At 37.6% G+C, this 17,099-nt stretch overlaps 1 protein-coding gene across 1 annotated transcript; it reads left to right on the top strand.

The window, feature by feature from the left end:
- The first annotated feature begins 693 nt into the window (after positions 1 to 693).
- On the top strand, positions 694 to 16,898 carry TSPAN8 (tetraspanin 8). Its single transcript, XM_003202082.5, has 8 exons — positions 694 to 998; positions 5,084 to 5,146; positions 7,715 to 7,846; positions 8,460 to 8,534; positions 8,620 to 8,727; positions 12,037 to 12,186; positions 14,004 to 14,087; positions 16,603 to 16,898. Exons 1-8 carry the CDS (start codon positions 939 to 941, stop codon positions 16,654 to 16,656), a joined length of 726 nt encoding a protein of 241 aa, XP_003202130.1. The 5' UTR covers positions 694 to 938; the 3' UTR covers positions 16,657 to 16,898.
- The last annotated feature ends 201 nt before the right edge of the window (positions 16,899 to 17,099 follow it).

Below are 17,099 nucleotides of genomic sequence, written 5' to 3'. Positions count from 1 at the left end.
CTGATGAACCTTTATCTGACACTTATCCTTCCAAGAACTGGCATCAGACTCCTCCACAAAATGGGCTGAAAGAAAAGATAGAGCAATTACATACTTATACTCCTCTCAAGAGTTCTGTTCGAGGAGCACAGAAGAAAACTAGCAAGACATAAAACAAAACTAATGAAGCAGGTTTATCACCTCACCTTCTGTGACAAATCAAGCTCCTCTTGCCTAGAGGCATCCTGAATCTCATACCAGAACTGTGATCTCTGTGCTGGGGTTCACAATGCCACAAAGCAGGAGAATTTGTGCACCACAGAGCTCAGTTTCCCAAGGTCCTGATTTGATGTGGAAGAGGAAATGTAGACAGCAACAGAGAGAAAATGGCAATAGCAAGATGGGAGATTCCTTACCCATCTTTTGCAGGGATAACACAGACTTCCTCCTTTTATTTCTGGTCGAATGTCTGAAGTGGGACTGCAAACTTCAATGAGTGAACTTTGGCAAAAATCAGTGGACAATAAAATAGTAAACCTAAAATCTTAAAAGTATTAAGAAATGTGATCATTTCCATGTTATAAAGGAAGAACATCTGTAAAATTTCCCTTTCTCTTGCAACTTCTGCTTTTGCTGCGCCATCTATTTACTTTCAGGGTGTAGGACAAGACTAGCAGAACTATTAAAAAGTACAACACACAATGACACATTGAGAGTCTTAGGTTTGGTGATAACACCTGGTAGTTCTTCCCCAGCATTCTGGTTAATGTTTAGCTGTGGAGAACTGTTTAAATAATTGTAGAAGCCTTGGTCACAATTTTTGCCTTTAGAAGCAGAGCACAGTGCATTTTATGTAGTCTGAGAGATTTCCTGAAGAAACAGGAACAGCCTTTCTATCGAGGTCAAACTGCTAGAAAAGTTTCTTTAGCAGTTCTCAATTTTGTCTCAGCTCCTTGAAAATGGCGGGTGTAAGCAGATGCTTGAAGTACTCCATGTTCGTCTTCAACTTCTTATTTTGGGTAAGTTGGTGTTTAAATTGTTATTAGTGACACATTAAATGCGTTCAACATTATCCAAAGTCTGTAGTTGAAAAAATTATGAAGAAAATAGAGCATAAGTGAAACCAGAGCATGATTCTAAATCAGAGAGAGAAGAATGTTTAATTTTTGCCCTTCTTTTGTCTTTTTCTTACAAAAAATGCCTTTCCTCTACATTGAAAAGTAGAACTGCCAGAGTTCTTTCTCCCTGAGACACGTCTGAAACGTGCCCCCCATCTCAAGGGACATCACTCATTTGAGTCAGAAGATAACAGACTCTCTATTATCTTAACATACATTGTTCTCTTGTGCTTGTTTGCTTGCTTATGTTTTTTTGTTTGTTTGTTTGTTTGTTTGTTTTTGTTTTTCTGTCTGCTCTTTGCAAACAAACTACACAATCCTGAAAGCATAGTTGCAGCAGAAGATAGGAAAATGCACTTATATTTTTAGCCTCCTAATTGATAAATGGTTTTCATATCCTTCTCTGTGGTGCTTTGCTTTATGCTTAGTGTCATAATTAGTTTCTGATGGTGGGCAATAAATTTCTGGGAAATGGTATGGGGTGGCAGTATGGATGGAAGCCATTCTGAAATGATTGACTTCCTCCAGCATACAAGGAAAGGAGGTTCCTCCCTATGCCTGGCACAGGATGGCAGGCATCTTTCCCAGGGTAGACTAAATCACATTTGCCTATTTGCCATATCTCAGCCAGTTTGTAAGAGTTTCTGCTCCTGGAATTCTGAGAAGTTTTGAGTAAAAGATCTTTCTGTCATGGTTCCGCCTCACTGCTAGCTTTCAGTTTGTCAAGTTCACCTGAGGTTCATCAAGATCAGAAGTGAAACTATCAGCCACAGTATGGCTGCTTCCTTGAGGAACATTTCCTAAGTGAAAAGGTGATACAATTAAAGAATTCTCATGCTAGTAGAATTTTCTGTGCCTGTGGGAGCCTGAATGGGGACGAGGAGGACACAAAATGCAGCTATATTGACTTACTTTAAAGGGAGGGGTTAGCACTACCAAGAGAGAGAATAGGCATGGTGCAAACAGGAATGCAGTTAGAGTACAATGAAACCAAATTCTTTGAATTACACTCCTGTCTCTAATCCCTGGAAATCATTAAATTGCTGTGGCGAAACTCAGGGAACAGCAATTTCCACTGCTCTCACAGCTGCTCTCCCAGGTGCACAAGGAAGTTGGGCAGGTGGAAAATTAAACTGACAGGGAGAAATGAAGGTGACTTTTGCTTTATCTAGATAACAGCAACGGTCACACGTTTATCTGGTGTCCTTTTGTTTTAAACTTCGTGTGATCTCTCTGGGAGTGTCTCCTCCTTGGGAGATCAGGAACAGGCTTTCCAGCCTTCCTGTGCCTTTTCTTGCAGCAGTTCTTACATCGTACTCTGGAGTATCAAAGCCCTGGAAAAGGTTATGTCAGACCTGCAAAGTGGCTTTGGTCTAGCTTTCCTTGACCCCATGGATTGTGCACTGTGTGCCCCTGGGGATAGGAGCTTTGCATCTTTCCTGTCAGGGGAAAGAAATCTGAGTGTGTGTTCTGGGGATCTGTGCTTTGAAGTTAGGTGCATATCTGGAGCTTTTATTAGTCACAGAATCATAGAATGAATCATAGAATGACTTAGGTTGGATGGGACCTTAAAGACCATCAAGTTCCAGCCCCTTGCTGTGGACTGGTTGCCACCCATCAGATCAGGCTGTTCAGGGCTCCATCCGGCTTGGCCTTGAACCTGGCTTAGTCCTAACAGTTTGGTGCATTAAACCTGACGATTAGGTCAAATTTTTCCTTTCTCTTTTCTTCAGCATTTGCAGGCTGTGCAGCTTCACCTGCCACCCTCATTTGTAAAGCCTCTGCTACTCCACACCATGCGCAAGTGTTGAATTTCCATTTTCAACATCAAATGCAAAATGAGATCCCTAGTTTGAGGTAACCTGACTGCCTGATTGACAACAGAGCAACTTTCGATCAATTGAGATCACAGTTGCAGCCAAAGTAACCCCTTCTCCAAATCTTACATCAGCAAAAATAGCAAATCAGCTGCAGCCTTTCAGTGCTGGGAAAATGAGAATCTTTTCATTCCATACAAAAGTACTGGATCACTAAAAATGAAAGCTTCTTTAGTTGAAGTTTTAAGGAAAACCTAATAATTAGGAGGGAGTGTTGTAACAAATACAGAGTGTTTTATTATGGATCTTTGGGAAGAGAACTATTTGATTTCGAATTTCAGTTTTGTTCTTTGTGTGTTCTTGTACACCTTGTGTATACAGTGATGAAAATAAACAAAACATTAGAATTTTACTGAAATTTAACATTCTTACAAGTCTAAACTAAGTCTTTTTGATAACTAAAAAAACATGCACATTACTGAAAACTTTAATTTAACAACTTTATATTTTTCTTTGAATGAGGGAAATAAATATTGGTAAGCTCCTTTACATTCGGGTTTATTTACTTCTACTGCTGTGCTGCTTTTTATGGGAGGTCCTGTATAATGAATGAGGCAATGGGCCAAATTTTGTTTGGATTTGCAGTAATAGCTGCTTCAGTGGAAATTTTTCACATTAGAAGGAACATGTTGTTTGATGCACAGCTATATGGTTCACATAATGCTGGTGAACAAGACCCAAATACAGAGTCATGTGATACCATCAGTTTCTAGGCAGACTCGGTGGGATTCAGATGATTTCAGTGGGGAGTTCTAGTTAAATTTGATAACATGATATGGCTGTCATCAATTGTACAACTTTCTTTTTCATGTTTAAAATATAGGAGCTTTACTTAGAGTGAGAAAATGTGTGATACTCATGTCTGAGGGCTGGCTGTGTTCCATATTAAATAATCTGCTAAAGTCGTTATGATTTTTGATGGTGAATATTCTATGAGGGAAAACATTTTCTAGGAAAAATTATCTTAAACATATAAAAATAACTTTTTTAATTTTAAAAGGTTAGAAATAGTCCCAGTTTTCATGGGAAGCTTGTAACCACATTTCAGAGCCATTTCTCACTCAAGTATCAAATCCATACAGGTTCTGATCCATACTGAATCTTGCTAGACTCTGATCCTCCACAGTTTATCTTTCCTACTAGTCCTCTCAGGTGGTACAGTCTTCATGTATGATTAGATCTTTAATTACATGTCTTCAACTCTTGCTAATAAAGATAAATTCTTTGTGAGAATTACCACAGACAGGGCAAGCAATGTTGTGGCTGGCACAAGGTAGAACAATACCTCAAAGATCAACAAAATTAGAGAATGATTGATGTTGAGGGAATATGTCTGGATCTGGGATTCATCTGCCTTGACTTCGACATCTTAAAGCAATTCAGTCCAGGCTTCTTTTATAGCCAGAGGAAAGAAATTGGTAGCACCAATGGGTGATTTAACTCATTCAAGGATATGTGCCCATGACAAACTAGAAAGTTCAGACTTAGATGGCTAACTTTCACAGGTAAGAGACAGGGTAAGGTTATTTTCTACTAAAAAAATGGAAATAATAACTACCACAATGTGCAATTTATGGGAGGAATAGTCTAAGAGTTGAAGATGGCCGGATATTTTTGCAATATAGAAAGTGGAGAGACTGTTAGAATTGCTCCTAATAGTTTTACCATAGAGCATATGTCTAAAGATATATGTCCTGAATAACTCTAGCAATAGCATTTGTACCAGCATTCCTTATCAAATCTCTTGTTTTCATTATAGAAGAAACAATGTTCTTTAAAGTCATGTTATATACATACTATAGAAATTTATAGCCTTCTCTCATCTGACAGAATTTTTGTGTGCTTCCCAACTACATGCATAAATCATCAAGGATATAATGGTTCCTCTGGGGTGGAAACATCAGAGATTTGGTGCATAACTGAAGTTTTAACTATCCTTATGAAGTTTCTTGGATATGAATCAGTATTCCAAGCTCTAGCAATTCATGTTTCTTTCACCTTGTTGAAGAAATTATTTCAGAATTTTGGCCAGTGCCTCGTGCGGTTTGGATGATGGACTTGAATCTAAAACTGTTGATCTTTCTAAATATTGGTTATTTTCTCCCACAGGTGTGTGGTTGCATTATTTTAGGAGTCTCTATATGGATACGTGTTAGCAAAGATGCTCAAGAGGTAAGCATATGCAATCATGCCTGACCTGTGTAAACCATGGAAGCTACCATATAGACACTAATTTCCCAATTGCATTTCCACAAATGTGTGGTGCTTTCATTGAGGTGATTTGTGGGGGTAAAGATAAATGCATTTTATAAAGTTTAAGAAAAAAATGATGCAGGTACTCAGAGAAGTGGTTGATGTAAGCATAGACGTAATGACAAAAAGGGCTTTCTAGTGTTGTTAATCTAATTTCTTGCAGTTTCACACTGATTTCTGTTGGAAAATGTGGATCTATTTTTTCTCAAATGACAAATAATGATGGTTTTGTTATTGATTTCAGAGTTAGAGAAAATAATGAGAAGTCATGAGCATAACATAGAATCATAGAATGGCCTGGGTTGAAAAGGACCACAATGATCATCTACTTTCAAACCCTTTGCTATGTGCAAGGTCTCCAACCACCAGACCAGGCTGCCCAGAGCCACATCCAGCCTGGCCTTGAATGCCTCCAGGGATGGGGCATCCATAGCCTCCTTGGGCAACCTGTTCCAGTGCGTCACCAGTCTCTGTGTGAAAAACTTAATCTTAGACTTTTCAATGTCCTTTTCCATTAGAACTGTATAGCTATATATTCCTAGGGTTGCATTTGTATGTTTTTAGGGTATATTTTTACCTATCTCACTATCTTCAATAACACAATACTTATTTCTCCAATAAATGTAAGGGAATAATAATGGATGGGAGCAAGAATTTTTCTCTTTTGTTTTCCGTGGCTCCCTAAAAATATTTTACCCTTTTCGCTCGTATCTATATGGAAATAGTTCAAAATAACATAGGATTTAAATGTACTAACAGGTCTCCCAAAGCCTTTTGCCAAATATGCTTTCAGTGGCACTTGTATCTTAACTGCAAGCAAGATTTCTATCCCCTCTCTGTAGTAATGAGAAAAATGATCAGGTGTTACAGAAGTATTTTTTTTCCAGATTCCAAGTTGCGCCTTTGAGATGTAATAAGCAAATCAATCCTTGCTGCTCTACCACAGTGCATCAGTTATGAAGTAATTTTTGTTTCAGTATATCTGGAAATCAAAAGATGTTGGGGATAAGAAGAGAGCTTTATATATTTCTTCCATTTGGCTGATGATGTTATTTACTTCAGCCTGTCCAAGATGTCTCGCGTCTGGCAGAGGATGGATATAACAGGATTTGATTCACAACAACGTTGTGACTTTAGGTAAATTAGGTAATTGTGGAAAGCTCTGCCACTCTTTGCTGCAGAATGACGTTTCCCACCCTAGTCCACATTTTACAGAAGCTAAAGTTTCCATGCTTACTAAATGACTATCTCTAGTATGATGGCTCAGACAATGCAATGGAGCTTGGAAAACCACAACAATATTATTTTTATTTTTGAAGAAATTTCCTATTCAGAAAAGCTCTCTTAAGTGTGTCCTAAAATGGTTTCCTGAAGTAACAATAGTTACAGTACAAAAACTGTGAATTAAGAATAGGCACTAAAATTGAAAGGATTTTCTTACATTTTTGCCTCTATTCAGGCAAAGATTCCATTCAAAGCTAGTGTTCAGTTCTGCCTGAGTAGTAATTGAAGAGACCATAAGGATTTGGCTGTAGATGAACAGAGCTTTCTAGGAATAAATAACAGGAGGTACTGTCCAACTTGGAGGAGGGAAGAATAAGACATTTCTTAAAATTATACTTGTCTATATATGCTTGCAATTTCCATCAGAAGATGTATGTGAAAACTTCCAGATATTTTTTCTAATCTTGGCACTAGACATACTGGAAAATATTCTTTGAACATTTCTCTCTGTTTTGGCTTTTGGACTAAGTCAGTCCTGTGGGAACTGAATAATTTGATATTTAATATTATGGAGGTATATGAATTGTTTAGTTGAATGTCTCGGACATCAAAATACAGTCCTCATTTTTGAGGGTATTATCAAAGATCATGCCTAAAAAAAATAAAAGAAAAAGAAGAAGGAAAAGAAAAAGATAAAGAAAAAAAGAAGAAGAGAAAAAAGGAAAAGGAGAAGTAAGAAAAAGGAAAAAGAAAGGGAAAAGGTAATAAAAGTAAAAGAAAAAAGAGAAAACTGCTTTGGAAAATGTATCTCTTTCCCTGGTATATCCAGCATTACTCTTAGAAATGTTCTCTCAAGAAAAGCCACAGAGTGTATTCCTTCTAATGACAGAGATTTTGTTTATTTAACTCTTGGCTAATGTAGAAGAGATTTCAAGATAATAAGTCTTTTCTACTTGCAGAAAAAAACGAAGATTCATCAGCTGAAATCAAACTAAAAGATACTCTGAAAATGAAAATTTAATTTACTCTGTGAGGTTGACTTTCATCTTGTGCAGAGAAAAAGACTGTGAAGAGTCAGGTTCCACCAAGATCAGAAAGTTTAAGAAGGAAAATTATATATCTGTTTATTCAAAGAACAGAACTTCTCTGTGGTTGCGCATTGATATATTTATTAGTTATTAAGTAATTGTCTTGTTCTGTGTGATACAGATATTTTTAGGAGGAATTTCTTGCCAATGAAAGATTTTTTCCTTCTCTTTTCAGGATTTGAGCATAAACAACAACAATATGTTTGTCGGGGTTGACGTGTTGATAGCTGTGGGCTCCATCATTATGATCCTAGGATTTCTGGGGTGCTGTGGTGCCATTAAGGAAAGCCGGTGCATGCTGCTCTTGGTATGAAAGGAAAATACTTAGCTATCTTAAACAAGCCACAGGTATATTTGATAAAAAGGTCATTGGTATACCAAATGAGAATGGGGCTATTTTTATTTAATCAAACGCTTATTTTTGTACATGTGTTTTCACTGCATACCCTGTGCCTGAGCCCTTTCTGAATTCAAGTGAAGAAGAAATTGTGGATATTCTCATGAAATAGAAGACAGAATACAGAGAGGCCTGATCATGTCACTAATTTTTTTCCCCATACAAATGAAGTTCCCTCCACCAATCACCACTGATATCTATCGCATTTCTTCTCAGTTAATCTGCCACTACTCCTCCCAAAATGTTTTCCTTGTCCTCCTACTCAACATCTCCAAGCTACAAGCTGCCCATCATGTCAATGCTCCACAGTGTGCCTTGTTTTGATGACCAGCTGATGGTGAGGCACGTACCTTGTCTCAAGAATCTTCTTTTCTCATATCCAAAGAAGGAGTTGACTGAAACTTCCATTCCTTCTACCAAAATGTTTGTTGAGGCACATGAAACATTAATTTTCACCTAAAAGAAATGAGAGCAATTCAGTCAGAAGTATTATAGTTTTTTCTTCCTTTTGTTTTCTTCCTAGTTTTTTATTGGACTGCTGCTGATCCTGATCCTTCAGGTCACAGGGGGTATTTTAGGAGCAGTGTACAAACCTCAGGTACTGTATTATTCTGCACTTTCATTGAAGTCTTCCCAAAGTTTTGTTCCTCCATAGAAGACTAATAAGCTATTTGGACTTGCAGCTTGAGGAGGGCCTTAACCTGACACTTACGGAGGCTGTTAATTTATTGAAAGATAATACAGAAAATGCAAAACAAGTTCAAGAGTCGTGGCAGAAGTTTCAGCTACAGGTAAGTAAAATGTAATAAAAAGTAAGGTTTGTTTCTATCTGTTCTGTCTCTAAGCTTCAACTTATGGCTACTCTGCCATAAATTTGAATTTCATTCCATGGGGATAGGAAAGGTTCTGACTTAAACAAAAATTAAAACATTGCACATGGGGTTTCATCTCCATCAGTATGGCATGGAATTTCCATGATGTTTTTGGGCAAAAATGTTTATAAGAGGGTTGGAGCCAGGATGCATAACACAAAGGCAGATCTGCTGATGAGGATTTTAAAAGCCCATTTCTCTATTGCTCACAGAGGAAGACATCCTCAGTGACTCTAATTGGAATTTTCCAAAAGTCTGGAGGAAATAAGTTGGTAGCTAAATATCTCTAAGTTTTAAATCTCATAAGTTCACACCAGTGATTATAAACCCATCAGTGTACTCACAGAAATTACAGATCTCTTACATGAATCAACACAGCCAAAAAAAAAAAAGTCCCCTTATTCTGTGACGTGACTGTAAGAGGTTATCAGTTCCTTCTTCTAAGTCATGTACTCATTAGATTGATGGTAATACTGCAGAACTCAGATGGTGTGTAGAGCATGCCTATTGGATTTGGAAGCCCCGTAATTGATAATGGAAATTTAAAACTTGGCATGTCTTTGCATTTGCTCTTTGTCGTGTACTGGTGGGGTATTTTTGCATACTTTGTTATTCTAGCAGACTGAATGTGGGTTACTAGATAAATCTTGTGCACGTTAGAGGAAATATACTTTAAAGATTTGTAAATCTCCATGGAGTGCAATAGATAAAATCCATAGATACAAATAGCAATTAGGATCCAAGAAATCAGATTTGCATCTTGGTTATAAATCTACTGATACGAGACTGTTGTTTGACACTAGTATTGTCATTCTTCCACAGTTTTGATTATGACAGTGAAAGTTATGCATTTTATGAAGTATAGATTCTGTTCTAGCTGTGGTTACCTACACGGTACTATTTGAATCATCTATTTGAAGCAAGGTGGTCTCAGCAGCATTTCTTGACCTCCAGAAGATCTTCCTTTCCTGCTCAAGCTACCATGTTTCTGTTTCCTTTCAGTAGGATATGGAAGATGAAGTTATTTAATACTTAAAGAAATTAGCCTTCTTTTTTACAAGGCCTTTAATGATGCCATTTCTAAGCAAACAGTGATAAGATTTTAGCAAGCTCTGCTAATCCCCACTATCACTGTCTCTCCTAGCTGGAAATCAACTCTCCATGTGCCTGAGTGTTATCTCAGAGCTGGATGTCTCCTGCTCTAGGGGAGGGTTTTGTTCTCCTCCAGGGCAAGGCCACCTCCACACATGGGGCACACATGGAGCCTGTCTCATCACTGTGGTGTTGAAAGGTCTGTTTTTCCTTAACAGTTGTCCCCAAGAAATGAGACTGACACATAGATAAGCATCTTAGTGAGAAGGCTTCTTTCTCCTTTGTTACAGATTTCCCTTTTGAAGGGAAGCTGTTCCTTCAGTGTATATCCCAGCTAAGAACTATCCAACACTCATTAGGCAAGAAAATTAGACAAGGAAAACTTCAACAGTGCATTTCACGTGGAAGTTTTGTTTTGACTTGTTTTTTCTGTGTTTATATATGTTTGGACTTCTCCCACCTGCAGGATGCTGGAAGGTGGACACTTTGTACCATCCTGGTGCTGGGCATCACACAGAGAATAACCCTGAATTTCGCAGTTATCACTTATGGTGTGTGTCCCCACCATGCTCCTACTGTCACCTGTTTCTATACACTGAAAAATGTCTATTGATTTTTTCTTACTCCCTAATGGGAGATTATTTCCATGTGTATGCTTAAAATATTCCTGTATTTGCTGCTGGTGTGAAAGGAACTGAGAAGCAATATTTAGGTAGCTTATATTACATTTGCTTTTTTCCACTTCATCTCCAGCTCTTTTCTCTGCTTTTGATCCAATTTATTTCTCCTGATATAATAAACACCTTCCTAGAGGGATGGCTGAAAGGTGAACAAGATGAAAAATCTCTTAATTACTGTATTAATGTTTAAATAGAATAGGTTTCCTTTATTATGTCCAACAGCCTTTGTTTTAATACAAAATAATGTGAGCATTTCCAGCTGGTTTTTAAAAGAGGGAAGACACAAATGCAAGTCTGCACCCCTGAGTTTCAGCGGCTTGAATAAAGTGGAACACGAAGTGAAACTGCACCTGGTTTAAGTTTCACAAACCCCACATGAAGCCCTGGCTTCCTCAGTCCATTTCTAATTTAAAGGGCTAATCATCATTAAAAATAATTGTTTTTCTAGATATCACAGGGTTTTTTTGTGCCTGAATATTACTTTTTGCAGCCTAGCTTTTCAATATGGGTTTTACTGTAAATGTTACTTACCACATGCTAAGAGAGAAGGCTTGATTCCAAAAACATAAAATACCCAGCATTGATTCATGCTGTATTTAGCACTCATAATTACTGGCTTTACAGTATCTTAATGGTTTTTGATCACTGTATATTAGACATAGAATCACAGAATTGTGGGGGTTGGAAGGGACCTCAAGATATTATCGAGTCCCACCCCCCTGTTAAAGCAGGTACCCTACAATAGGTCACACTGGTAGGCGTCCAGACAGGTCTTGAATATCTCCATAGAAGGAGACTCCACAACCTCTCTGGACAGCCTGTTCCAGTGCTTCTCCACCATTGCCATAAAGAAGTTTTTCCGAATGTTTGTACGGAACTTCCTATGTTCAACTTATAAGCCATTACTCCTTGTCCTGTCATTACACACCACCAAGAAGAGCCTGGCCTCATCCATTTGCCTCTCACCTCTATTTAGGTATTTATAAACATTCATCAGACCCTCCTCAGTCTTTTTTTCCCCATGCTAAACAGACCCAGGTTACTCAGCTTTTCCTCATAAGGGTGATGCTCCAGGCCAATATTGACAGCCTGGTGTTTTCACTCTTTTTTCTTTATTTCTTTTTCTTTATTTCTTTTTCTTTTTCATTTTCTTTATTTCTTTTTCTTTTTCTTTTTTTCTTTATTTCTTTTTCTTTTTCTTTTTCCTTTTCTTTTTCTTTTTCTTCTTCTTTTTTTCTTTTTCTTTTTTCTTTTTTCTTTTTGAACTTGTACTCGCACATTCTCATAACTGGTTTGGAAATGTAAGGGATGTTTAACACAGATATCAATCTGGAAAAAGTCCATATGGAAAAACATGAAAGGAAATTGTTGTTCCCCTCCACTCCCCCCTCCTCTTCTCCCCTCATGGCAAACCACCACGTTTTTTCTTATCTTCCCATTTCCTCTTTTCTTGCAGGGTCAGTGCTGTGGTTTGGTCAATGGGGCTAGTGACTGGGGAAACAATATCAATCTTGTTATTGATGGCAAAAAAGTCTGTGAGTGTGAACAAAAGTATCAAGAAGAAAATCTCTGCATCCCTTTTGGAGACAGATATATTTTTAAACAGGTAAGAAAAGTACAACATTCCACTCTTCCTTCCAAAAAGAGGCTTTAAGAGAGTTCTGACTTCCCAAAAAGGCAAAGTTTAGCCTTCTCTTTTTTAGTCAGCATTACCTCCGTATCAGCTGTTGTTTAATTACTTTGCATACCTGAAACATGTGACCTCTTCCTCTTCCTGAGATGCCTCTGTTTCAGCTGTGCACTCCACTACTTATAGGACTCCAGAATTCTGTGTGATTATATGGGTGTAAACTGCTACTATGGCTTCAGGGTCAGTGTATACCTCTGTGTCAAAGCAACACATCAACTACTCTTTGGATCTCACTTCTCTCTTGGAAGGTGATGCTCCCATCAGAGCTCATTTTGGTGCTAGACATGTTGACTCAGAGGCTAAAGGATATTGAAAAGCGAGTACATTAAATACAGGTTCTTGGTTTTTTTTTAGCCCTTTACTAAAAAACATGCTCGTTTTGCAAAATCAACTGGAAGGACACTTTATATGTTGTAGGCTTCCTGGCAGCGCAATCAAAGCACAGTTTGCAACAACTATGGTCTTTTGAAAGGCTTGTGGCAGTTAATACAATAATAAGAAAAAAATGCCTGGTGATGTATAACAAAAAGATATACTCAAAAATTGGTGGGTGGGCAGCAGAAATCTCAATTTATTTCACAATTTATCCGTCTCTTTACATGGAAATGTAACTCTACGTATGCAAAGAAAAGTAGGGAAAAAACAGTGGAAGACTAGGCCAAATAGCTTCAATTTTAAAATGCTGGTGACATGAAGTTCACTGATCTGCATCCAGTGAAAAGCAAATTTTAGCAAATATCCAGAGCTAATTCTACACTATTCTAAATATCTTGCCTGAAAATGGATTTCTTCACTATGTAGCCTCACAGAAGCAAATATGTTTTAAAGCATGGGAAAATTCTGGTTAAGTAGAGAATGCCAAAACTCAATCTGGAAATAATGTATGAAAAGAAGGTGTTTGGGCCACATTTTTATGTCTTTTGGGCCTCAGACAAACCCTCAAAGAACACATAAGAAACCATCAGTGAAATTGTTGCAGGTGCAAGATATTGCTGTCGTGAACACACAGATTTCATGGTGGTGTTAGATTCTAGTAAAGACATTCAACTCTTGTCATCCAGGAGAAAAGTGCAGTTCTGAGTCAGCCTAAATAAGAGGTTTTTAGAAGGATTGGAAGGAAAGTACCTATGTGTTTATTGTGGAGGAAATATGGTGAAGGCATATAACTATGCAATATATTTTGTGGTAGTATATGTAGTATTGGAACAGTACTGTAGTTGTGATGGATTTAAGCTGCACTTGGCTTCACAATTTGCAAAAGCAGTATTGTCAACATTTGAAGGACTCGTAAGCCTTACAAGAACTGAAGTATGCATTTATAAATAAGAACAGTAACTTTATGTATATATATACTTCAGGTACAATCATTCTCTTCAGTCAGTCCAAGACCATCAATCATCCATCAAAATTAATATTTAAGCTTGGGTTTATATCCAAATATAGTTAATTGAGACTGATCTTACTAACAGGCTTTGAGGTCTCAAATTAAAAGACCAGATTAGTGGGAAAATAAAGTCAAATTCATCTTTATATTTGGGAAGGCACGGGCTGGATATCTGTCTCATAACACAAGGTACATACAGGTGTGTTATTGTTAACAACAAACTAGAATAAATTCAAATTGTTTTTCTTCCATGTAGAGAGAAGAGAGAAGATATTTTAGAGAATACGCTCCTAACAACATCAGGATAATCCTGTTTACCTATAATTAATTGTTTTAATTTATTTTTCAGCCGTGTAAAACAGTGATTCTCGATTTCCTTCAGAAAAATATGGACACAATTATGGGGATCGCATTTGGAATGGCAGTTATTGAGGTACCAGTATATACTATTAAAGTATTTAGTGGTTGGCAAGCAATATGTTCTACTTAGAATACAGTGGGAGTGCTCAATTAGTAGACAAGGGACAACCGTTTCTAATCTTAGCTACAATCTTACTGTTATTTCCTATAAACTGCATATGGCTGCTGAGCTGAGAAACTCAGGTGCGACCACACCACCCTGTTGTCTGTATAAGCATATCTCCACACTTTTTTTCTGCAAAAATCAGACAGGCCTGGAGCCAGGCAGTGGCTTAACAGCGAGCCCAGTGTACAGAGGGGTGTGCAGAATCTCAGCTTTAGACACACAGGTAGCAAAGTAGCTGTTCTTCTCTTTCCCTTCTTCACTGGAGGAAAAAGACATCCTATACGAAAACTTTGTAGCCTGTAAAATACATACTCTTATTATGGAGAATTACGGTATGAAATTATTATTCTGAGGGCATAATTTAACCATCAAGATGATGTGTAAATGTGCCTGAGTGCACACCTGCTCCATATATCCAAGTGTGTAAAAAAATGTGGAACGTGAGCACTTTAATTTCTTCATCATTCACTGAAGACTAACATGCAAAATTTCCTCCAGAAAGAGGAGGAAAAACAATGAGGTGATACAGTCATCTACTTGATGAATGATAATCTTTGATTAGGATAAAATGGAAAAGAAGAAAGGGATTTCATCATGTTGCTTTCTTTGGTCATTTTCATTCTTTTCACTATTCCTGTGTGGTTTCCCTCCTCCCCTACCCCCTCCTGCAGATGGATGTTTGAGGGAAAAGCAGAATGACGAAGATTGCTGTGCAGAGTTCAGTTTGTTATTCTGAGTGAAAACTTCTTAACATCATTGGCAGAGAGCTGTTACACATGTTATGAGAAGTGGACTAGAGCCCCAGCTCTGATATACACTTCCAGGAAAATAATTGTAAGCAGGGAACAGTTACGCAGCTGCAGCACTGCGAGATGACAGGAGGACAGAAGACCGTTGCTCCACACAGACTTCATGTTATTTAAGTTGCTATACGTGAGGGATCAGGTCTCCTTCCCATGTGTAGAGTTTGGGGGGAACTAGATGAAATAAATATAACAAGAATTAAAGGAAGATCTTTAATAATGCAATCTAAGTATAAAATTATATATCCATCTAGAAAGTCATAAGTTACTTTGCTCTAGTTACTGCAGTCATATTTGTTAGAGCCTTTGGTTCACTGACCATCATTTTTCCCTTTCCTCTAGTTATCATTTGGCTATGGTAATTGCCTCTTCAATCATAAAAAGATTAGAAAACAGAAAGAGTAAATAATATGAAAACAGCCTTAGCTGGCACAAATTATCAGCTGGCACAAATTGTCAGCTGGCAATTCACACTCACTGAAGATTCAGCCTTTCCAAAGATACTAAATCATATATCTCAAGTAACAGCCACATGCTTAGCCATCTCTGCCCTCTCAAAAACATCAAATAAAAAGAGATGGACAAGGGAAAGTGCTCTTCCCTAGCCTTCCCCCTCTACCTGCTCCATCATACCCCTTGTGGACTGTTGATGGTTTCAGGTCATTCTGTTAGAGGAAATAATTCTGAGAAAAAATGGCCCAGTTTCACTTGGGTACAAGTGCAAATGTGGACATGGTATATCAGGCAAGCTATGTTGCTTCTTCCAGCTGTAAGCACAAACCCTCATCTTATTTGTACTCACACATTCTGTGTGCTCTACACTGTCTCCTCCTTTGAATAAACGAAGCACTCTGGGATTCACTGCCTCATAAATATCACTTGGATACTTTCCTATTTTGAATAACACTTTTACAAGTTGTTTAATTTTAAATTACAGAAGGAAGATTTTTTATTTCATCTCACGAGTTGTTTGTCACAGGTTGTAGAATTTCACCCAGTAATTCCCACCATAGAATGTGATCCTACCAATATTTTTTTACCTTCTTTAGTGGAATTTCTACCCCAATTCAATTCTGAATATAAAATAATTGTTGCATGATCATTTGCCAGTCAATAAAGATGGGCTAAGTACATGTGTACAGATGTACGCCTGTGTACATACACACTTGTGACCATATGTAGAGATTAAAGATAAGAGAATGGTAGAAGAAAAGAGAAATTTCAAAGGGAAATTACCCTTAGGATACTGAATGGAATCAGAAAGTTCCTCTGAATTTTTTAGAAAAGAAAGGATTTTTTTTTTTCTGAGTTTCTTGAACATTTTAAAATTCCAGAGTTACTGGCACTTCCCATTCACAAAGTCAATCCATCTTTCAAACAAATGAAAATTTTCCATTTTATCTGTAGTCTTACCTGTGGTACATAACAATTTTACTTAAATGGCAGTATGCTACAGTCATGTTCTTAAAGAATTATGTTGGAAAAGATCTTCTGCACAGCAGATTTAGCCTGCATGTGAATCCAAGACATTTGCAAACAAAATGTTCCCTCTGTGTATCAGTTGTATCTTGGGGTTTTTAGGACTGCCAAGTAATACCAGAAATGTTTTTCTTTTCTAGGTTCTTGGTTTGGTGTTTTCTATGTGCCTCTACTGCCAGATTCAGAGAAAATGAAAATGTGAAAGTGTCAGAACAATGTCATCAGCCAATTTGAAGCCTTTGTAGACAGAGAGATATTTGCCTTGGCACGTTCTGATAAATATGTGCATGTCCCAGGCAGCTGTTCTGATAAAAATGGCACCCACTGTACACACAGATACATCACATTTTGCAAAACGACCTCCTTACACTTTGTAAGATTTAAAGATGTGAATGTGAATTTTTATTTGCAATAAATATCTTTGTGTTTCTGATAAGTTTATTTTGTCTGAAGATAACATTTAAGACATGTTGAGATTTGAGCTCGCCACATGATATGTCCACATAGCTATCACACCACTCATAGCAGAATCATCACCAACACAAATCTGGGCTCAATCTCAAGGGAAGAGACTCAGCACTAGGTCTCCTGCAGTGTGCCAGCTACCTTGCTTTTGGCTGCAGCTGTGACAGGCACT

Source organism: Meleagris gallopavo, chromosome 1 (genome assembly GCF_905368555.1).
Source record: "Meleagris gallopavo chromosome 1, MGAL_WU_HG_1.1, whole genome shotgun sequence".
Classification (NCBI taxonomy): Eukaryota; Metazoa; Chordata; class Aves; order Galliformes; family Phasianidae; genus Meleagris; species Meleagris gallopavo.
Note: the sequence above shows the minus strand (reverse complement) of the source record. Positions and strands in the feature narration are given on the sequence as shown.